The 22353-nt window shown below is 42.7% G+C and overlaps 3 protein-coding genes and 2 long non-coding RNA genes across 10 annotated transcripts; 2 read left to right on the top strand and 3 right to left on the bottom strand.

Annotated features, from left to right (window-relative positions):
- Positions 1 to 281: 281 nt before the first annotated feature.
- Positions 282 to 7002, bottom strand: LOC130531151 (uncharacterized). Of its 3 annotated transcripts, none has more exons than XM_057042968.1 (8): positions 6985 to 7002; positions 6708 to 6765; positions 4348 to 4399; positions 2832 to 3003; positions 2524 to 2679; positions 1140 to 1276; positions 914 to 1065; positions 282 to 796 (listed from the first exon to the last, which is right to left on the bottom strand). In XM_057042968.1, the coding sequence occupies exons 3-8, from the start codon at positions 4397 to 4399 to the stop codon at positions 731 to 733; spliced, it is 735 nt and encodes a 244-aa protein (XP_056898948.1). In that variant the 5' UTR covers positions 6708 to 6765; positions 6985 to 7002; the 3' UTR covers positions 282 to 730. The 3 variants fall into 3 exon arrangements, with proteins under 3 accessions (XP_056898948.1, XP_056898949.1, XP_056898947.1); XM_057042969.1 differs by lacking the exon at positions 6985 to 7002 and adding an exon at positions 3706 to 3815 and having other exon boundaries at positions 6708 to 6771; XM_057042967.1 differs by lacking the exon at positions 6985 to 7002 and having other exon boundaries at positions 6708 to 6925.
- Positions 5999 to 6447, top strand: LOC130531152 (uncharacterized). The gene is made up of 2 exons (XR_008952025.1): positions 5999 to 6140; positions 6231 to 6447. It is a non-coding gene; the product is annotated as an uncharacterized LOC130531152 (long non-coding RNA).
- Positions 7003 to 9049: 2047 nt separating the features above from the next.
- Positions 9050 to 14443, bottom strand: LOC130530992 (uncharacterized). 4 transcript variants are annotated; one of them, XM_057042642.1, is made up of 13 exons: positions 14025 to 14153; positions 13698 to 13853; positions 12954 to 13125; positions 12634 to 12789; positions 11314 to 11450; positions 11079 to 11227; positions 10816 to 11004; positions 10624 to 10713; positions 10462 to 10551; positions 10255 to 10377; positions 10053 to 10184; positions 9301 to 9417; positions 9050 to 9194 (listed from the first exon to the last, which is right to left on the bottom strand). In XM_057042642.1, the coding sequence occupies exons 3-13, from the start codon at positions 13112 to 13114 to the stop codon at positions 9084 to 9086; spliced, it is 1455 nt and encodes a 484-aa protein (XP_056898622.1). In that variant the 5' UTR covers positions 13115 to 13125; positions 13698 to 13853; positions 14025 to 14153; the 3' UTR covers positions 9050 to 9083. The 4 variants fall into 4 exon arrangements, with proteins under 4 accessions (XP_056898622.1, XP_056898623.1, XP_056898620.1 ...); XM_057042643.1 differs by having other exon boundaries at positions 13737 to 13853; XM_057042640.1 differs by lacking the exons at positions 13698 to 13853; positions 14025 to 14153 and adding an exon at positions 14243 to 14443.
- On the top strand, positions 13602 to 21910 carry LOC130530994 (uncharacterized). Its single transcript, XR_008951982.1, has 3 exons — positions 13602 to 13959; positions 18145 to 18251; positions 18332 to 21910. It is a non-coding gene; the product is annotated as an uncharacterized LOC130530994 (long non-coding RNA).
- Positions 16039 to 18285, bottom strand: LOC130530993 (eukaryotic translation initiation factor 4 gamma 3-like). Its single transcript, XM_057042645.1, has 8 exons — positions 18106 to 18285; positions 17698 to 17907; positions 17499 to 17603; positions 17148 to 17421; positions 16931 to 17067; positions 16752 to 16836; positions 16422 to 16559; positions 16039 to 16290 (listed from the first exon to the last, which is right to left on the bottom strand). Exons 1-8 carry the CDS (start codon positions 18166 to 18168, stop codon positions 16142 to 16144), a joined length of 1161 nt encoding a protein of 386 aa, XP_056898625.1. The 5' UTR covers positions 18169 to 18285; the 3' UTR covers positions 16039 to 16141.
- Positions 21911 to 22353: the final 443 nt, after the last annotated feature.

Below are 22353 nucleotides of genomic sequence, written 5' to 3'. Positions count from 1 at the left end.
GGATAAAATGTAATTGGAATTTTTTTTCATTTTTACGACATTAAACCCTTTGATAATGGCTTAAAACAGGTCTGAATAATGACAAACACACACCTTGTCAGCAACATCAACTTTAAAAGCATTTTGTCGGTTGCCAGATTAAATGAGGTTATTTTTCTTTAGACGAACTCACCTTCCTCTCATCAAAGCTCGGCAAATCCACACTTTTACACCTCAAATCTATTATTTTGTTAATAAATGACAATGCCAAAAGAATAGAAAGAGATAAACCGATAGAAATGTACTGATATTATCATTTTTATTTGTGGTCTAATCAACATTACATTAGATATAAAAGAGGCCCTCTGGTACGAGACCCCTGGGAAGACCCAGGACATGTTGGAGGGACTATGTCTCTCGATTGGCCTGGGAACGCCTGGGGATCCCTCCGGATGAGCTGGAAGAGATAGCTGGGGAGAGGGAAGTCTGGGCTTCTCTTCTTAGGCTGCTGCCCCCGTGACCCGACCCCGGATAAGTGGTAGAGGATGGATGGATGGATAAAAGAGGCCATTTTTGATCTCCAGAACTGGAATATCCCATTTTTTTTATTTCTCCATTTATGATTCAAAAATATTTATCTTCAGGGAATTTCTGCTGGGAAGAGAAAATGCCCAGCAGCCACCAAAGGATCTTGCACTGTTAGTTGATGGATTACAGTCAACAACAGCAGTAAATAATAAATGAGTTACTCTTAATTGTCGTGAGAGCGGGAAACCTTCTCCAGTAGCCAGCAGACCTGGTTTGGATTGTTTTTAATCTGGGAAAGCAGAAGCACACACATTTTAGAGACATCCATCCATTTCCCAACACTGGAGCCTATTTGTGGGAAAGTTGGGTTGCAGTCTGCAGTCACCTTTAGAGACATCGGCCATACCTTCATATAAGCCTGAATTTTCTTTTTCAGCACAATTTTGTAACCAATCTTCTGGCCCCCCTCTGGTTCCTCTATATCCACAGAGGAAACCAGGTGGTTGTAATCTTCATCAGTGCGATAGAAAGTAGGATTACACTCCAACTTTGCATCACCTAGGAAGAGAGGCAAGAGTTAAATGCATTAAAATGAGTATTTTGATGTTGAAGTTTGGATGTTGCACCTCTACCTGAACGGTGGTTACAGGACTCTCTGAAAAAAAGAAATCCACCAGGCCGCAACCAGTGTAAAGACTTCTTCATGAAGGTTTTGAGCTCCTCGTTGCTCAGGTACATCAGCAGCCAGTTGGAGAAGATTAAGTCAATGCTGAGGAGTACAATTACTGTATTCAATACAGATTAGGATTAAAATACAGGATATTAATCATAGGGATTACATTTGGTAGTTAAACACTCTTAAAATCAAATGTCATATGTGATGTAAAAGGGTTATTGTGGTAGGGAGGGAAGGAGTGTGATTTAGGACACCTCTGTTCATCAGGTGTCAGAACTGGAAACTGTTGACTGTTTTTGATCAAATGCTGAAAAAAACCTGAAGATTTGCTTCATCTGGGCATGTTGGACAGGTTCAATTTATTATTTATTTTATGCTTATGGATGCAGTTCAAGCACAGGAATAATCGGTGTCTGGATTTATCTGCATCTAAGGGGCAAAATATGCTGCGTGGTTAGAATTACACTGTCCAATATGTTATTTAATTCTTTGTTGCATCTTCAGAGGGAAGCAGAGATCAGATAAAGACATCCACCATCTTGATTTCATGAGGTGTCAGATAAGTTGTGCTGGTTTTCTTGAATTCAGAAAAACTGTTTTCTTCTTGTTACAACTTGGCTCAAAGTTGTAACAAAAGGAGGGAATCAGCACACAGAAAGATCAAATTATCTAGATATTTTTATTGAGAAACCCAAAGAAATGTGAGAAAACAGGATGAATCTGTAATCAGTAATGTAGTGCAGGTGTGGGTGGATAGGGGTGCATGTGAGAGTGCTGAAATAAGGATTCAAACCCAAACTAAAATGATGAGACGGCCATGAGGTATGGTGGCAGCAGGCCAGCCAGAGAGAGAGAGAGACTAAGGAGAACCGCCCCTTTTATGCCCTCTGGCTCCTCCCAGCTCACAGGTGAAACCAGTCTCACTGACGACCCACCCAGTCTCTGGGTAAACAAAACAAGACACATGGGCAGCCGTCACATCTGTTGTGAATCCTGTTCCGAATTGGGGCTCTTTTACTGCTCAGGAAACAAAACCAAAAAATGCAGGTGTGAAGTTTAGTATATATATCATTAATCACTCTTTTTACACAGTATCTTTTCTTTGATATTTGTTGGGAGCAGCTCTGGAGGTGGTGTCCTTCATAAAAAATGTATAAATTTATTTCACTGGTATGGTCGGTGGTGTCTTTTTTAACCAATAAAAAAGACTTAATCAGAACTCTTGTGTTTATGTGATCTGTATTGTTTTCGGTGAAAGGGCAATTTAAGTGTCATTATTGGCTACATGAACCCTGACTCTTCATCACACTGCAGTGAGCTCAAATTTGTAGTTGGCCCACCTGTTTTTGGGGATCTCCAGCTTTGTGACGTCAGATTGAATGAATGTCACGTTGCTATGGTGACCATTGTTTCGTCTGTTCTTCTCCACAAAGCTCTCCATGAAATCCACAGCCGTCACATGTTTGGCTTTGGTCAGCAGGTGGCTGGTGTAGCGACTGTAGAGACACATGCATGAATCTCGCTGTCTTTGGATCATCAAAGAACCATGATTTAAAAAAACGGGACCTGGCCATGATTGGCCAATGTTCAGAAGCTCTGCGTGTGTGTGATGTTTACAGAAATACCAAAGTGCTGAGTGTGTCCTCACCCGATGCCAGCTCCCAGTTCCAGCACGTTGGATTCCCTCAGGCAGGGCAGGATGGAGAGGATCTCGGGCAGCTCGTACTGCGTCAGCTCGTTGGCTTGAGAGTCCAACATCATTTCCTCCACAGTGGCCTCCTTGGAGTTCTCTTTCCAAAACTCTTTCATCTTTGTGCGTGCTGTAAGAAATAAATAGGCAAAACTTGTGTATTTTTATATATGGCTTTCCTTCAAGCTCTGGTCCACAGAGCTAACCGTAACCCTGTTTGTCAGTCTGTATCAGGATGTATCTGGATCATAACACTGCCCTCCTCCACCAACTTTGGCAGTGTGTTCCACTTTGACCTTGGGCTTTCCATTTCAAACTTGATAACATTGTCCCTGTACGCTTACTTGTTAGCAGCTTATAGCCTGATGTTATGGATTGTCTCAGAGGCGTCTTTGCGCAGTCTACACCTTGAAATGCGTAAATAAATCCTGTTGCTCCTGTGCTCAGAGCTTGACATTTTGCTGCCAAAACCAATGAATCTGTTCTGCCTTTCTGTCCAGACTATTCCAGCCACTGGTAGGATTTCCTAAAATTAGCCGCTTCCTCAATTTGGCAGTGTTACATGCCATGTAGGGGTTTGTCTTCCATGACAGCTCTAACAGGTCTTCCTCATCAGATATTCAGGACTTTCATAGATATGAAATAGATATATATTGCAACTCACCCCCTGACCCTAAAGCCCCTTTCACACTGCACGAAAATAGCGCATGGTCCCGGGTCGACACGGCTCACTTCAGCACTGTCAAAGGATTGTTGTGGCATTTTGTAGCTTGTGGGATATCGTGCATCTCCTGCAATATGAAAGCTGTCATGCAGCGTTCTGCTAAATTACCTGGTGACATTGATGCTCCTGCCTATTGAGTTCTGATTTTGTCACTGGACATCCTGTCAACAGAGACTGATCCCTGAAGGGTAGATCAAGATTTTTGTCCCGTTTTCTTTCTGTCAAACAAATCAAATGTGTAGCTACACAATCTTTAATGAAAGTGGCAGTCAGTTAGAACTAATGAAGCCTCTTGGATGAGGTGAAATGTCTTCATGGAACTCAAACAGTCCAGTTGCTATGATTCAACCACCAGAATTTAATGAACGTGCATATGTGAAGTATGTCATGTTGGGGATATCCTGCTGATCGGGCATTGTTTATGTACAGGTTGTGTCGGCATGACACAGCTTTGATGATTGATCATGGCAGCACACTGACAAGATCACGAGAATCGTGAGCTTCTGGGTAGAAGAGATTCGGCGGCAGATTTTGGCCACTGCAGTTATAATGGGAATAATACTAGTCTATAGCATTGATTAATAACACAGCCGTGCCTCTCTCAGTGGGACTGAGAATCAAACCTGCTACTGTTGGCAATGTGAAAATGCCCAAATGCCCAGATAATTTCAGGGTGAAAGCCATATAACCCGTACCCTAAAACCCAATGTCAGTATTCAGTATGTAGCAAGTACAAGAACACACATTTACCTTCTACCTCTCCAACTGCACTCAAGGGTAAAGTATGGCTTGTCCTGTCCATCTTAGAACAAAGAGGGGAACTAAGTTCAACGGAGACAGATGCTATGTTTGAAACCACCCACTTGTTCTCTGTTCATTACATGTGGAAGTTGGACCACTGAGAGATGACGCATTGACTGTGAAGAGACATGCAGCGCCACCGTCTTGGTACAGGGCTTCAAGAGGCAGTGGTGCAAGTACAATTACGAAGGAAAGAAGTACTTCATTAACTCGAGTAGAGAAGTATGAATTAGAATTATTCTCAGAATTTTGGACAAATTTCCAAACAATTTGATTTGTTAAAATCATTATATCTATAATTTCTGGACCCTTTAAAAATACTGGTTTTATTAGCCAAATACAAATTTTACTTAATGTTATCAGCAGACAAGCTAAACTGAAATATGCCAGACTTCTGTGCTGAGTACCGATGCTCTAATGAGTGAAACACACAGAGCAAATGTGGTGAGGTCCCTTTTCACAGGTAAGAGACAGTATGGGATACAAAAACGTGAGCAGGCTGTTATATAGTGAATTAGAAAACAGAAAGGTGAATTCATGTTGTTTATTGACAATATAGTTTATCCTGATATTACTCCACATCTGAGCAATGACAAACTCCTATCTTAAGTGATGATAACCTTAATGATGGTCTTTACAATAACAGAGAAAATGGAAATTAAGTGCTTTACAGATTGTTTGAGGATAACAGTGTATCAGTGGATGTTAAGCCAATAGCTAAACAGCATTTCGATGACGTTCCTTCAGATGATCCTGTCAGGAACACTACAACTCGGCTATACATGGACCTAGCATCTTCATTGCTTTCAATCTTTCATTGGTCTCCACCCCAGTTATTCCTGGGGCCTCCTCAGACACCCCAATAATTTTTAGTGGGTGCACAATTCACAGAAGAACAATGTCAAAACTAAAGTTTTGACAAGCAACAATAAGGTAGTCTTTTATTTTTGTGTTTCTCTTTTGTTTTTTGGGGAACTCCATTGTGCAATTCTTTTATTTTGAATAAACAACTTGAGATTGTTTATGCTGACCAAAACATGTACAGACGGCGTCGGTCCCGTGCTTCTATTGGGCCCAGTGACAGAGCCGTCAGCATAACTCAACAAATAAATGCTTCTTTTTGTACACAAACATACTAGTAAGGACTTTTAAAATTAAACCTTTATAAAATCTTTGTGTTGCCCTCTGTAAATGTTTATTTTCCGTTTTTTCTTTTTTGGCACGTTCTTCACGAGTCATTGTGAACCCAAATCAGGGCAACCGAGCCGCGTCCTTATCAATATCAATATCAATATCAATCTTTATTTATATGGCACTTTTCATACGCTAGGTAGCACAAAGTGCCTCACAAAGGATAAAAACAGCAAAGAGAACAACAGAATTAAGAAAAGGACACACACACACACACCCACACACATAAACAAGCTGAGGCAAGCTGAGACATGGCTGGGCACCGAGACCTGAGGCGAAGGAGACGCCACCTTTGGAGGCCCACCAGGCCGAGGGAGGTCACGGTCCATGACCACAGGTGGTACCGCCACAAAGACCACCCCGACCTGGACAGACCGGAGGCTCCACACCAAAGCAGCCCCCTAACCACCCAGGCCAGAGTCGACAATGGGACAGCACCTCCAGCGGTAGACCGGAAACATCTCCCAGCCTGGCAGGCCCCCATGAGGAAACACCATGAGGAGACACTGGAGCTAAAAACTGAAGGACTGAAACAGTAAATGGGATAAAAGGTATAAAAGCTAAAAGCTGAGGAACTAAGAATTGGAGTAGTAAAACAGTACTAAGACTACAACAGACTAAAACAGTAAATGGGATAAAAGGTGTAAAGACTAAAAACTGAGAATAAGAACTGAGGGAGTAAAACAGTACTAAGACTAAAACAGACTAAAACAGTAAATGAGATGAAAGGTGTAAAGACTAAAAACTGAGAGACTAAGAACTGAGGGAGTAAAACAGTAAAAGTGTCAAGTAAAATAAGGATAAGACATAAAATAAATTGAAAATAATCAGAAAATCAATTAAAGGCCTGATTAAAAAGGTGTGTCTTGAGCCTCTTTTTACAAATCTCAACAGTCTCTGCGGCCCTGAGGTTCTCCGGCAGGCTGTTCCACAGTCGGGGACCATAATAACTGAAGGCCGCTTCCCCGTGCGTTTTAGTGCTTACATGTGGAATGGTTAAAAGGCCGGTGCCGGAGGACCTCAGAGTCCGCGAGGGTTGATAGAATACCTCCAAAGTACTTTGGATAATCACTATTCAGACTTGAGTGAAATTGTAAAGATATTTAGAGACACTGTACCTGGATGGCTGCTCCGTCAACACACTGCTCAACAAGGCGGTGGAAGTCAACGCGGCATCTGTGTAGAAACATCTGTGTTTTAAATAGGAATGGTTTCCGCGTTCCATTATATCGCGTAAGTCGGAACTGGAATGACAGGTTAGCGGATATGAAATGCAACTTTAAAACACGGTGGATGAAGAGGACAAAGCCACAGATACCCATTTTCCCTCTCTCGACGCATTTATTCATTCACAAAAAGTATTGAAAGGCGAATGCTCATAACAAGTGCATATACCTGTCATGATTTGGGTCCTCTCTCTTTGTATGTGTGTTTGTCTCCCTCTCTCGTTGTCTTGGGTTAGGGAAAATGACCACATTGCACCCCCTCCTGGAAAATAGTTTGCTACACGCTGATTTCAAATTTCACAAATACGCTTAACAATCTGTGGAATGGCACAGTGACAACTGCATTTAAAAATATATTTGCAGAACAATCACCCATTACATTATTGTGGGGTGAACAGACATATTCCAGTGTCAGCAACTGCTGCAGGCTTTCAGTGCCTGGCTGGATCACCAGCCTTTGCCCAAACTTGTGGGCAGCATAGATAAATTCCACATTAGGCTCAAGCCCCCTGGTCCAGATGCTCCATTCATCTTCTAGCTGTGTGTGACCATCATATCTATGGACATATGACTCTGTCCATGACTCAAGGGTCCTGAAAACCACCCGTCTGTATCTTCAGGGACTGTACCCACCTGAGGACTATCGCATCCTGAGGGACAGAAGGACATGAACAAATAAGACGGAAGTCTATCAGTGTATTTTCTGATGAGGATCATAACTATATAGACATTAAATACTATATAGACATTAAACTGATAGGTAAATAAGTAAAAACAAACCAAAAAAAACTCTTCTTAAATTTATTTTCCCTGCTACTAACTCCCATTCTGCCTGAACAGGAAACCTCTTCCCAGAGGAAAGGTGGTCCTTCTCTATCCAGCAGTGGATCAAATTGTGGATGTCATTGTCACTTCTTAAAGAAATGAATTCAATCAATTAAGTTTGTTTTATGTTTACGCTCTACAACAATATCCCGAATCTCCATTTAAAATGTATCAATTGTAGTAGAGTGTTTTAATAAAGCAGTGCAAATGCCAAACAGCTGACAATGTTTATCATTGTGTAAAGTTGCATGTCTTTGAGAGTAAAAACATATTACAGCAGGCATCAACAAAGCATTATAGTTGACAATTTTCTGCTTGTATAACATTTTAACACATAAGGGAAAATACTTGCATTTGTAAAACATTTTCTGGCCTCCGCGCTCCGGTTCACTCAACCTTAATAGTTTGTTATGTGCTACCGCAAAGCATGATGGGATACATTAATTTGTTAGGGCACATCAGTTGTGTTACTTTTTGCAGTGGATTATGGGTTACATTGAGAGCACTATATAGGGTACAGAAATGCTCACTTAATATTCGGACACTACTACAAAATGGCGTATGCTATGTATGGTATAGGGGTGGTTTGAGACAGTGCGAGCGATACATGCACAGTTGTTCACATTCCCTGTGAGTTTGCCATGTTCTGTGAATCTGCCGCCACAGATTGATCCTCCATCTGGCCTCAGAATTTCATTGTGCATTCAGGTATAATGACCAAGAAAAGGTCAAAATTCATCTTAATTTGCAATCATAAAAAGACATATTGAAATTTAAAATTTCATGAGTCTCAGTCTTCCGGACCTCACAGAGTAAAAACATTGAAACAATAAATAAAACTATACGAAAACACTATACAAATACCGCATAATATATAATTGAATGAGCAAAATTCCACTACCCAGCCGGCCATCAGAATGATCCCAACTACATGAGCCTGGTCCTGCTCAAGGTTTCTTCCTGTTAAAGGGGAGTTTTTCCTTGCCACTGTTGCTTGTTGGGGGTCAGGCCCTGGGATTCTACAAAGTGCATAGAGACACTTTTGATTGAGATAAAGATTAATTTAATATGATTTATGCAAAGTGAGCAGTAATTCAACAAAGGTGAGCTTATGAAAACTGATTCGGAGTGCAGTGTTGTTGTGTATGAGACCCAGTTTTGAGTTGGCCTGGTGAAGAGGAAGGGGTGTCATGTCACAGGAAGGCCAGGATCTGGGCCAGGCTGGTCAGCAGGCTGTGGATCTGTGATCATCCTGAGTGTTTTTCACCTCACTACATCTCCTGCTTGACCTTATTTTCTGTTGACAATGGCAGGCTGGCTCGGCCTGGTGGCCAAGCTCGGATTGTGCCCGAGGTTGGAGGTGCTCATTTGCAAAATGTGTCCTGAAAATGAGAGACAGGGACCCAAACTCTGACACAAATTCACCGATATTATCATCTTTATTCAATCTTTTGTGGCATAAAAGAGTCCCCATCTTTGGTCTCCACTCTTGGAGCGTGCCAGTTTTTCTTTCCATCCATTCACAATTGCTAAATAGTCCTCGTCAGAGAATTCCTGCATGGAACAAAGAAGCCTTTAGCATGGTTCACCAATCGTTTGGTTTTGATATAATGCACATTCTTAATCATAAATGAAGACTGTTGTTGTGATGCAGTTGTACCTCTATGAATTCCTTCCTGATGGCCTCTGCTCTCTCCAGCTCGGTATCGATTACTTGGATGAACTGGGCGGTACGATCTTCTGCCAGAACGTTGCAGAAACCAGCTTCTGTGAGGAACTGTGGGAGAACAACCAGGAAAAACACTTTCATCATAAGGCGTCCTCTGCAGGTGGCCACGACAGGTTAGGACAGGGGTCGGCAACCCAAAATGTTGGTTAGAGCCATATTGGACGAAAAAAACAAGAAACAAATCTGTCTGGAGCCGCAAAAAATTAAAAGCCTTATATAGGGCTTATAATGCTAATTTCCAGCTCATCCCGGGAAGAATGACGCACCACGTGGCTACACGATGGTGCTTTAAGTTTAACTTCCATTATAATGAGATGTTGAAATTAAATATTTACTATACACATTTATACAGCATTGGAAAACTTTAAGAATGTTTGTCACGTTTTTCCTCCTACAGAAAATATATTAAAACAATTTCCATTTTCATATTTTTGAAAAAGCTCCAGGGAGCCACTAGGGCGGCGCTAAAGAGCCACATGCGGCTCCAGAGCCGCGGGTTGCCGACCCCTGGATTAGGATGTACAACTTTGTGATCACACACCAATATGACCTGCTCTGTATTTGATTGAATTAATGACATTTTATGGATAACATTACTTTATATACTTGTATTTTTTCACATGGTTGTGAAAAAGAAATTGTTCTGTTTAGCATCAGACCAGATTATTCTGTAATTGCAGTACCTTGCCATACTGTGGGGGTGTGTAGAGAATATAGCCTCTCTGTTTGACATAGGTCTCAAAAACTGGTGTCCAGGGTTTTTCCCCACAGCAGTAGTCACTGATGAGTAACTGGCCACCTGGTTTTAACCATGACTGGGGAAGAAAGAATGGAAATGTCACAAAAAACTAATAGGACGGAGCCGTAGATATCTGAAATACTCACATGGAAGCGTTTAAAGAGAGCGGGTTTGTTGTCTATGTGCAGGATTGTGTCTCTGCTGTAGATCACGTCAAAGGAACAGTCAGGGAACATCCTCTTAGTGGCATCAGCCACCTCAAACTGAACCTGAGTTTGTGTGGAGTTTGAATTAAAGAATAAATGAGAGATCGACAACCCAAGCAATCAGGTTAAAGAGAAATTCAGACGTACTGATGGCAGCTTCTCAGCGATGGCCCTCTCCATGGCAATGTTCACCATGTTCTCTGAAAGATCCAGGCCAATAACTTCTACTCCAAAGGTCTGGAATTTTTATTCTATTAGTCTTTTTTTTTTATCACATTACCTAAATATATTAACATCTCCTACTCCTACCTTTGCCATGTAGAAGTCTCCTCCACCAATTCCACAGCCAACATCTAAAACCTTCTGTCCTGGCTTGAGGTTGAGCATATCGACAAACTCCTGTTGGTGTTGAAAGGCTATTTATTCAAATGATTTTCTATTGATTAGTATCTAGAGTGATGCTAATCAGTAATATTCCTTGATGCTTCACCAACTTCCCACCTTGGTGGTGCTGGGCCCTCCTGTGCTGACATAACCCGCCCCGAACATCTTCTCGTAGCGCAGGATGCCACGGTTGGTGTACTGCTGGTTATCCAGGAACTGCTGGAAGGTGCTGAAACCATTCTGGGAGTCTGAAGAGCGGGAAACCTTCTCCAGCAACCAGCAGACCTGGTTTGGGTTGTTTTTCATCTTGGAAAGTAGAAGGAACCTTAATTTTAGAGACACTCATCACACAATAGTGTCCCCATTACTGAAAACTTTACCTCGATATAAGCCTGAACTTTCTTTTTCAGCACAATGTCGAACCCGATCTTCGGCCCCTCCGGTTCCTCTACATCTACTGATGAAACCAGGTGGCTGTATTGTGCATCAGTGCGATAATATGTGGGATTGAATTCCCTCTTTGTGTCACCTTGATAGAAAAGTTTGAATTGAAATGACAGCTATTGAGTCACGTTCCTGTTTGCAGATGTCAAAGTTTGGATGTTGCATCTCTACCTGAACGGTGGTTACAGGACTCCCTGAAAAAAAGAAATCCACCAGGCCGCAACCAATGTAAAGACTTCTTTATGAAGGTTTTGAGCTCCTCATCGCTCAGGTACATCAGCAGCCAGTTAGAGAAGATGAAGTCAATGCTGAGGAGTACAATTATACAATACAGATTAAGATTAAAATACAGGATATTAATTATAGGGATTACACGTGACAATTCATCATGATTGACCTCACTGCAACCACTCCGTTGTCCTCTACCGCCTAGAATCCGACCTTAACACCACTGGCACTGTTCCGGTAAGGTGTCCCCCTGAGTTCGATGTCTGGAGTGGGGGCTAGAGGGGCTCTTATACATCCTATACATCCTTCCCCTCGGTAACACTATTCTGCTGTTATGCCACTGACATTCAGGTCTATATCTCAAGCAAACCTAATATCCCAGCAACCTTCTCTACCCATCTGCATCAGAGAGATAAAAACATGAATTTAAAACACATTACCTCCAGCTCTATCCTCCAGAACCTCCACTGGCTCCCAGTACCACAAGTTCAGTTTTAAACCCTTCTTATCACCTACAAAACTCCATAACCAAGCCACTGCTCCACCAGCACGAGCATCCACAGCTTTGTTCCTCTCACTTGTACCGCTTGTCTCTACCCCTCACAACTATGCTTGGAACCGGTGGTGAAAGAGCCTTTTCTCTTGCCCCTACCTGCTGAAACTCACTACTCAAAAACTTTTGTGACTGCGCTGACCACCTTTAAACTATTCATTTGGACCCACCTTTTAAATAAATTATTATGAACAGGAAATTTCTGGCAACAATGTCAGTTGAGACTATTGCTAAGTCATCAAACTGCAATTCACATCAATTCCACATTGCTTCTTTAGAGGGCAGCAGAGGGAGACATTATTGTCCACATCAAGTCTGAAGAGATGCCGTCTATGTTTCAGGGGCAAATCTAGGTTCAGAGCTTCGGGGGTGCTGAACCCCCAGCGTTCCTGGATGGCTCAAAAGTTTAAATGTTTTGCTCATGCCCAAAAAGGCAATCATTCTTGGGTGTGCCAAGATTCAAATGGACAATAGTTACACCCCCAGAGATGATGTCACACATTTTGCTCAATGTAGTCTGGTTGCAGGGATTTATTTGAGTTTTATTTGTTTTTCTTATGGCCCCTGCACAAATTCAGGGACCTTTCCTGTCCTGAAATGGGATGATTTATTTGGGATGACTCAAAGGTGCCTGTTTGTGTCACTTAGTAGGAAAGATAACAAGTGCACCGGTATAACTGCAAGTGAGCTCAAATTTGTAGTTGGCCCACCTGTTTTTGGGGATCTCCAGCTTTGTGACGTCAGATCGAATGAATGTCACGTTGCTGTGGTGACCATTGTTTCGTCTGTTCTTCTCCACAAAGCTCTCCATGAAATCCACAGCCGTCACATGTTTGGCTTTGGTCAGCAGGTGGCTGGTGTAGCGACTGTAGAGACACATGCATGAATCTCGCTGTCTTTGGATCATCAAAGAACCATGATATTAAAAAAACGGGACCTGGCCATTATTGGCTAATGTTCCAGAAGTGCTGGGTGTGTGTGATGTTTACAGGAATACCAAAGAGAAACTCAGATAATCCAAAGACCTCACCCGATGCCAGCTCCCAGTTCCAGCACATTGGATTCCCTCAGGCAGGGCAGGATGGAGAGGATCTCGGGCAGCTCGTACTGCGTCAGCTCGTTGGCTTGAGAGTCCAACATCATTTCCTCCACCGTGGCCTCCTTGGAGTGCTCTTTCCAAAACTCTGTCATCTTTGTGCGTGCTGTAAGAAATAAATAAGCAAGAAAAAAAGGACTTAGCACCCAATAACTGTCATTAAATCCCAAACTATATTCTGGAATGTATCCTGGTCTGTTTTCAGGCAACGTTTTTATGACAAAGTTCAAGTGCATATTAAGCAACCAAGTGACCATTAAGTACATGACGTGATTCCGATCAAATAAATGTGCCTTAACAATCTGTGTAAACCCATTAGGCTCCAAAGTAACTGGTGACTTAGGCCTCAGACTGCTGGACTCCATAAAATATTCTGCACGGGTGTTATCTGTAACCTTCCTGGAAAACAATCAGACTGATTAACCCAGCAGCCCATAAATCAATAAACAGTGTCACATCAGTGCGCCGTTCCACTTTCTCCCAGTGGTCTATCCCAACTGTGTTATGTAACACATTCTGTTCCTCCTTCCTCAGAATTCCCGCACGGAGCAGAAATTGTATGGAACGCAAAGTAAAACGATCTGGTGAAGTCCAATAGCCCATCAGCCAGAGGTTGGGGAACGCGCACAGACGTGGATGAGAAAGAAGAAAAAAACAAAAACGAAGCAAGGCATTCACTCTGTCCTGATCTCCCTGCAGCAGATCCGTGCCACTGACCTTCTGCCCGCAGCAGCGCTGCAAAGCAAGTTCTTCAATAATTGAACTCCGGGTCAAAGTCGAGCCGCAGTTCTGGTCTGTACAGTCCAGCATCTGGGTCTAAACTGCGCGATAAACCTTCCCACAGACAAAGCGGCAGCGCCGCGGGACAGCTCAGTGGATTACTGGCATTCCAGCACGGAGATATGCTGCAGGATTACTTCCACCAGAGTGAAGAACAAAAGTGCGTGTGCGAGCAACACAAGTTGGTAGACACTTATGCAGATCTTTTAAAATCTCCATTCATACCTTTTTCCATGGTGATCTCTGCTGGGTTTATTCTGCTATTCAGTAAAGTCTAAAACAATCAGCATGTGTTACCACAATTATCAGCTTAATTGTACTGTCACGGTCATGGGCGACCCCCACCTCAGTGTGCGAGTCTGAGCGTGTGCAGGAGCCCTTTAAATAGCTGGACTCACATGGAGAAGAAGGTCGGACAGGGAGGAAAATGACCACAGACTCACCTCGCTTGACTTGCTGACGAGGATCGTCCAATGGGACACGATTGCGTAATGTTGCCTCATGCCGCTCAGTTAAGGTGGAGAGCAGCGGCTGCGGAGCGGACCGGCACATGTCCGCGGACAGCGCGCACTTTCCTGCTGGAAATGCTCAGTTTTAACCTGCAAACCAGTACTGGAACACTGACTGTTGGCCATGGCACCGCGCGCTCTCTCTTGACCCAGACCTGTTTCAAAGTTGTGTGTGCGTGTGTGTGTGTGTGTGTGTGTGTTGTGTGTGTGTGTGTTTGTGTGTGTGTGTGTGTCTACAGTTGCTATTTTTTTCTTAAACAGTGAAAAACGTCCGTAGTCCTGTAAACTGGTTTAACTGGACCAGATGTGCAAATCCAGTGGCTGATGGATAATTAACAAGCTGGTTGTGCAATCTACTGAAACAGCAATGTAACCAGACAATCCCATAACAAGTTAATTTGGTAATTGTGTAAAGCTCCAAAGAGAAAAAAAGGAAATTAAATGTTGAAACGGTCTTACAACATTAAGTTTGCTTTATAAAGACTTTAATAAGCCACCAGGCATTATGGTTGCAATTATAATTTAGAAATGAAGAGTGAAGTAAAAATAAATTGTCATTGGAAAAGGTGGAGAGAGACGTCTGACTGGCAGCATATGAACAGCCTACTTGAGTATTGTGGCTACTCTTGACAATGTTGTTTGTAGGCTTACAGATGAAATGTTTTGTGACTTTTCTACAATAATAATTAGCAGCAGAATTAAAATACTCAAATGCCAACCCAAACATACCCTGTAACATGAGGTTACCATGACAAAGCCCTTTACAGACCACTGACAGGACTGTAGTCCTCACATCATATCACCAATAATGTGTTTTGATTAAGACAAAGAAAGAGGGAAGCATCAAGCTCCTCTTGCAAAAGCTCAGTAAAAAAATTAACCTGTATAACAGAAGAGACAGAATTCTCACGTCTGACTTTTAAAGATCAATCTAGAACGAGGTTAACCGGTCTGGCAATGGTATATGGAACTATGCATACAGGGACAAGGACAAACGTGAACAATGAAGCATAGTTATCGCCTAACCCTAATGTATAGATGTTCACATAAACGCTTCTCCAACAGAACCTCTGCGATCTAATAACAGTTTGACTTTTCACACAGTTGCAACATCGTGGCCAAAGTCCGCCGCAACCAGAATGAACTTGAAAATATCGGCAGGCCACAGTGCTCTCCTGAGCACACACACACACGAACTCTCACACACACACGAACTCTCACACACGCACGCACGCACGCACGCACGCACGCACGCACGCACGCACACACACACACACACACACACACACTTACACTTGTAATTGTATGGATTACTACAAACACTATTTTTTACGTTTTGAGTTTGCAATGCTACATTGTGGCACAAATTTGTAATTGAATCCCCCCCACTTCCATCCCATTACATCAAGTTTGAATGTAATGTTCTAGTATCACTAAAAGAATAAATATATTATATAGAAATACGCTCAAAATATCAGAATCTATTTTACTTTGTATAGCACTGTATTTTATCATTAACCATTATAAACAATTAATACTTGTTAGAAATTGTGCTCTTTAGGTAGTTTTAGGGTAAATGTTTAGAACTGTCTTCAACATTCAACCTCAATAAACCAAAACTCCTTTAGAAAGTAAAACATGATGATCACATCAGGATAAATGGTGCCAGTCGGGACTACCGGTATATTACCCAACTTCACGAAAACATAAATGATATTCAAGGACTTGAATTTGGACATAAATTGAATTTTATTCAAAGACAGATGATATTACTGACAATGAAATAATGCAGATTTGAAAAAAATAATAATATATATTTTTTGCTCTCCAAGGTCACTTTATCCGCCTGTTCGCCTCTTCGAGCCAGGTAAAGAAGTTGGTCACGGATGTCACATTAACTGTGGATGACCTCCACTTAAAGAAGGTCTCATCCTGGATGACTTCTTCATCCCACAGCACATCAAAAAACATGCGCAGCAGACCTACACGGACACACAGCAGCAAAAATCACAGGAATAAGTCAATGGAAAAACACCACTGGCTTCTGAATTTGTAGTTCAAAGTTAAAATGAACAAAGCCGTGACCGTCGAGGTGGATAGATGGGACACTCACCATCAGGTTGGTCTATGTGGACCACCAGCTGCTGCACAGCGTTCAGGGCCACCAGCTGCTTGTGGTCATCCTTGATGAACCTCTTGAGGAGGCTCGCTCTGTCGAGCAGCTCATATGTGTTGAGCGTATAAACCCCACCTGACAACACAAACACTCTCTTCACACCACTGTAAAGAACCTGAACACATCTAATCATGGGCCATAAAGTGTCCCAGACTGGTTTTGTGCTCACGTCATGTAAAACAGACGTCTATGTGGAGTAAAACTAATGAATCATGTTTTTGGACAGAAACAGTTTTCTGCCTCTATGTGATATTATAGAACACTTACAGTCAACAATAACTGACTGGCAGACCGCTCTCATCAAGGCCCTCACAAACCCGTCTGATGACCTCTGCCTGGTGTTGAGGGTGTTCTGGGAGGGGGGAGAGGAACATTTGTTAGTTTCATGCCTACCGTCACAATCTCTAGAAAAATGCAGTTTAAAGGTCATTCTCATCGGTAGTTACCTGGATCCACTCCTCTATTTTATCATTGACAGGTTTCTCCTGCAGAAGTCTTTTTAGTGCTGTGTACATTTCTTCTTCGTCGCAGAACCAAGAGGGCTTTGATAAGGATCCACCTTTTGGGGTGGTCTTGTGTTCAACTGCAAAGAGCAACAAGTCGTTAAAAACCCCATCCAGCTTTAAAAATGCACCCAATCTTTTGGCTTTTTCAATTATTTACCTGGAATTTTGCTGACACCCTGATATGAGCTGCTGCCCAAATGGCATCGCTGCTTCCTTTCTCCATCACAGGAGCCCTGATTGAACTTCTCAGGAATCTTTTTTACGTTAAAGGTTTGCCTGCGATCTGCCGTCCTGCCACCACCTCTCCGTTGCATGGTGGTTATCGCTTTCTCCAACTCGAGCATCTCCCTCTCTTCTGCCTGCTTCACCTCTTGGTGAAGCTGCTGAATGGTTTTGGGCCCTTCATCTCTCCTTCGGGGCACCCAGTTGTTCTGAAGGCCACACATGAGATGTGATGAGAATTCAACTTGCAGACTATATTCATGATTTAACCATCAAAGAGTCTCACCTTTCTCAGGGCCAAAACATCCTGCAACATGAATTTGATTCTTGAGGACATCTTCTGCTCCTTCACTAGTTGGCTTATGTTGCTACAGTAGCTATCGAGTTTTGGCTAAAAGGAAAAAAGAAAAGGAAGAAAATAAGAGTCCCGCTCATTCAGTGTGTGTGTGTGTGTTTGTGTGTGTGTAGCGCACAGCTCTCCTTACCCTCTCAGTCCCAGTGTCCAGGTCTTTCCCCACTGTGGACAGGAGCTTGCACACACACTCCAGAGACTCCTCGCACTCGTCCTGGAGGAGGTTGACTATGCAGGTGTGTATGATGGGCTCCCAGAGCATCTTGAGCTTAAAAAGCTCACCAATAAACCTCACGGTCCCCAGTAAACGCACACGGCTCTTGCATCTGGTCTGCTCCAGTTCCTTTGGGGGCATATTTGCATGTATTTAATTTAGGTGAAACACTAAAGGTTACATTTAAGTTTGCCTTCCAGATCTAACTATTCTACCATTCTTGCCAGTGGAGCAAGCACAATTTTGTAGGTGTATTTATAAAGCTGAGCTTCAGTCCAATAATTGCACTGGCATATTTGGTTCCGCTGTAGGCGTGCCGATACTCACCTCATGAGCAACAGACACATCATTTTCCTTTTCTGTCAGGAGTCCTCTGTTCTGGAACTCCATCTGGCATCTCGTGAGCAGACGTTTATGGAAGAGGACGAAGTCATTGCTGCTTGAGGACGAGACCCTCAGCTGATGTGGGAAAGGTTTGGCATATTAGTAACAATAATCTGGTCCAAATTCAACCAATCGTACAGACAAAGAATGCAGAGTTTACCCCCTTCAGATGGTGACACATCTTAGCGTGGGTTGTGCTGTAGCTCTGCTCAGACAAAGCTTTGTCAACGATGAGCTCAACGACCGCGTTCAGCGTCTCCTCAGTGTCGATGTTTAGCTCATCCACCTGCTTCATGAGGCTCTCAAACATCTCAGGGGTGAGCTTATTAAGGATGCCCCGAAAAGTTCTGATGAGCTTGTCAGTCCCTTCTGTCCGTCCGTCTCCCTCGCCACCACGCTGGGAGCTTCCGATGGAGGGAACCTGTCCTGCTTGGTAAATGTTAGTGGTCATAGCTGCAGTCTGAAACCACAAGAAAAAACAAAAAACAAACATTTGCTCTGATTTAGAATGAAAAGTAAATTTATACTGTCACATACAAATACACCATTGTCTTTGAAGCGTTAAATGGTTTCAACTTCATTTTTACTTTACAAGTAGGGAAAATGAGGGAAAATTTCACCTTAAAGTTTCCATAATGGCCTGTTTTTTTGTTTGGGGCTTTGAATGAGGGTGGCGGTATCTGTTGGGGACTGGGCTGAGGAGTGGAGGGCTCTTAGTTCAGACCCCAGTAGGTAGTAGGGGAAGGTGTAAGAAGCACCGCCTAGTCAGAGCACTGCCGAGGTACCCTTGAACAAGGTACCAAACCCACAATAGCTCACATAGGGCCCTGTGATGAATTCAACCAGGGGTATACCCTGCCGTCGCATATATGGGTGCCCTCCCCATGACCCCTTAGGAATACATTATAATATGAATACATTTGGTAAAATTGCTAAGGAAAAGAAAATAGTTCATAGTTTCTAGATGACTAAGAGTGCAGCCTTGTAAAAGCTCAGTGGCAGTTATCTTAAAACTATCAGAAAGGGGAGAGTTCACTCACTTGTAGTAGAAAGGTAGTTTTGCTGGTTCTTCCTTTTTAAATGTTAGGATTTACTTTAACTGTTAATATTTTAGCAGGCACTTGGTTTGGATTAAGCTTTACAAACTGTCAGTGGGATTTAACTATGTAGACTTTAGGTCTTTTATGTGAGGTATTTTGCCTTTAATTCAATTAAAAAAACCTGTCTTTCATGTTGAGACTTTGATCCTTTGACCTTTGATGCACTCTGTGACTCTGCCTCTCCAAGCAGATCCCCGCCCTCTGGCTTTGTGCACGTTTTTATTCTAACAGTCAATCCTCCGTCTTCTTTGTTCTTTAGAAGTGATCTCGCTCTCATCAGTTTTATTCCATTAATTAAACCAAATTCATTCATATTGTGTCCATAAAGAATTCCACAGGTCTAAAACCAACTCATCTGTGTTAAATGTGAATGGCAGCAGTTTTGAAGCATGTGGCAAACTTTGCAGACACACATGTTTCAGGCTGCTAACACTGATGTTAATTTGTGTGACGGTGATTGTAAAATACAATGTAACTTTAACTGGACTCAGGGTGACATGAGTATCGATTTCTGGGCTTGTGTGGGTGTACGTAGGTTTTTCGAGGGTGTATTTCTGCATGAACATATTCATTTTTGTGTGTTTTCCAAGTGTCAGCACCCAGGTAAGAGATGCTCTGTAACTAATAAGGCGCACCATTAAACCACAGAGACCAGTAAAATCTTCAACGGGCATGAGAGAGAGAGAAAGACAGAGAGAGAACAAACAAAACAAATGAAACCAAATAATTTTGATGTGGTTAATATACTGTATACGTTACTAATATATACGTATAGATGCCATTCACTTATTGCCCGCTAGGTGTCGCCAACACGCTCAAACCTACGCACATCTGGAATGTCCAGGAACTTCAGTCAAACTCTTTTAATTTAATTTTACCAAAGATGTAAAACTCCTTATAGATGCAATGAACATGTCAAAACTAGCAGGACAAAGATGCTTCATCCTGTCACAACCTGTAATTATACACACAACCTGTTTAATGTTTTTGAATGTATCCTGGTGCAACAATGACCACAAGATTTCCTGCTCTTTAACAAACATCACTCAGCTTTCAGGGCATTGTCATTATATTGTATCTAAAGCATTATAACAATGAGGGGATGTTTTGCACAAAAGGCCCATTTTTGTGCTTCGGTTCCCAAAAGACGTTTAAAGACCATCCCCTCTTTCATTGGTACCCAGAGCAGGCTTTGGGTTTCTTGCATGAGGAGAGGTGTGATGATGCTAATAGCCCACAGTGAGTGCAACTTGGACATATTCATGAGGCTTTTCATGGGCAGATGGTTTTGTTTTGTTTCTGTGTGCAACGCAACAGAATTAGTTGCTTCTCAGGGGACTGAAGAGAATCTGAGTTCACATTAGAGAGACACAGGCAGAATAACCCACATCTGCTGGAGAGCTGCTGCTGCAGGTATAAACAGCGAGTAAAACACACACGCATCAATAAGATCGAGAAAATAAACAAAGGCGCGTTAAATAATTCCCCCATCCCTGGAGGAAATCAAGTAATTGCACTCGACTTGAACTTGAGGGCAGATGAGTCGTCAGTGGAGGAGAAAAGCACATTTTCCCACACGAGAGACTCGACAGAAACCGCCAAACCTTGTTTGTGGGCTTTTTGTCTGGATGATTTTGATGGTAGATTAAACATATATGAATATTCTTATGAATTTAACAGCAAAAGAGTCATCACACTAAAGCAGCACCTCTGAGGCCGACTGACCTCTGATCTGTTCTCTGATCTGACCTCTGATCTGACCTCTGACCTCTGATCTGACCTCCTTCATTTCTTGATTAAGATAGAATCATGATGCGCAGTGCTTCCAGGTGAATGTCCTTGTCATCCAACTGCAAAGGAAAAACCATTTTCCTCCATTTCAATTTCAATAATTTGAATTTATTTCAATCCAGTATTTTGAGTATTTAATTGTATATAATCCATATTGAGCCATTTTCATGGTGTAGAATGAACCCTTGGCTGAATCACTGGCGGACACCATTATTGTGTCTTCTGGGGGAGGTTGGACATCTGTTCCTACAGCCTGGTGGAGACACTTCTTCTGTCACCTTTGACCTCTCCGGGCTCTTTCCAGGGTGAGTCTGCATCCATGCACGAACTCATGAGGAGAAACCAACGTGTGCTCAGATATACCACAATTCAGACTTTAGTGACACTTCTGAGGCACATGGAGGGAGTCTTTACCTCCAGGTTATTTCCCTTAAACTTGTGGGAGCGTGTTTGCCCAGAACAGAGGACTTTCCCACAGTTCGACGAGAGCGCCAGCGAGCTGCTGTCCCGCTGCGATCTCTGCCTGGAACTGCAGAGACACGGGAGAGTTTCCCCGCTGAAGAAACTGTCAGGGACGTGGAACGTTCCCCCCAGTGGCGGCGAGCTTGGAGAAGCAGAAATCTCCCTGTTGTGCTGCACTAATCCTCCGCTGAGGGAGCGAGGGACCTCAGACGGCGTGGAGCTGTGACGGCAACGCTTTCAAGGGTACCGATGAGGAAGAGTGGTGAGGGATGACAAACAGGTAATTCTTATTCATCCCCTAACAACTGGCAAAGTCACTTTGAAAGTGCTACAAACTTTCTCTCAGTACAAAAGCACACTGTTATAATACGTTAAGTAAACAGTAATAAACATATCAGGACACAGCGTGAATCTTTCCTTTTTTTTGACCAATTGTATCATCAGAATTGATAAACCCTGAAGTCTACTCGACGGCTGGCATCACATTTATGACACAAGAGTCTGTCTGAGGTTTTATTTTATGCTCCAGCAAAATTTCTCAGCTTGAGTCTAATAAAGCTGCACATTAGGTGGCAGCATTTACCCTAAAGATGCAGCCACGCCGGCGGGCAGCAAGGTGAGCGCTAAGAAGGTGTTTAACGTTTTTAACAAATCACACGCAGCCTGAGCCCCTGTGGGGGAGCAAGTGCGCGCCTTTTTTTCTGCTCCCCCAACGGACTGAATGATTAAACTGCATTATTAATCTACGCGCCTTGAGTTGAAGTCCTAAACTACAAATCCCAGTAACAACAGAGGCAAATAAATACACCAACAATGTGGTTTTCTGACTGCTTTCGCT

This window comes from Takifugu flavidus, chromosome 9, assembly GCF_003711565.1.
Source record: "Takifugu flavidus isolate HTHZ2018 chromosome 9, ASM371156v2, whole genome shotgun sequence".
Lineage (NCBI taxonomy): Eukaryota > Metazoa > Chordata > Actinopteri > Tetraodontiformes > Tetraodontidae > Takifugu > Takifugu flavidus.
Note: the sequence above shows the minus strand (reverse complement) of the source record. Positions and strands in the feature narration are given on the sequence as shown.

Bases quoted from the DNA above. Each gene is read 5' to 3' on its own strand.
- LOC130531151 (XM_057042967.1), bottom strand. From the start codon at position 6,911: ATGGGTATCTGTGGCTTTGTCCTCTTCATCCACCGTGTTTTAAAGTTG. The intron at 4,400-6,707 runs GTACAGTGTCTC...CTTTGTTCTAAG, and splicing joins TTGACGGAGCAGCCATCCAG to ATGGACAGGACAAGCCATAC. The intron at 1,277-2,523 runs GTGGGCCAACTA...TGTACTCCTCAG, and splicing joins CTGGAGATCCCCAAAAACAG to CATTGACTTAATCTTCTCCA.
- LOC130530993 (XM_057042645.1), bottom strand. From the start codon at position 18,168: ATGGAGTTCCAGAACAGAGGACTCCTGACAGAAAAGGAAAATGATGTG. The intron at 17,908-18,105 runs GTGAGTATCGGC...ATGCCCCCAAAG, and splicing joins ATGTGTCTGTTGCTCATGAG to GAACTGGAGCAGACCAGATG. The intron at 17,068-17,147 runs GTAAATAATTGA...TGCTCTTTGCAG, and splicing joins GGGTGTCAGCAAAATTCCAG to TTGAACACAAGACCACCCCA.
- LOC130530992 (XM_057042640.1), bottom strand. From the start codon at position 14,351: ATGTGCCGGTCCGCTCCGCAGCCGCTGCTCTCCACCTTAACTGAGCGG. The intron at 10,552-10,623 runs GTAGGAGTAGGA...TAAAAATTCCAG, and splicing joins GAGACTTCTACATGGCAAAG to ACCTTTGGAGTAGAAGTTAT. The intron at 9,418-10,052 runs GTACTGCAATTA...GTTCTCCCACAG, and splicing joins CACCCCCACAGTATGGCAAG to TTCCTCACAGAAGCTGGTTT.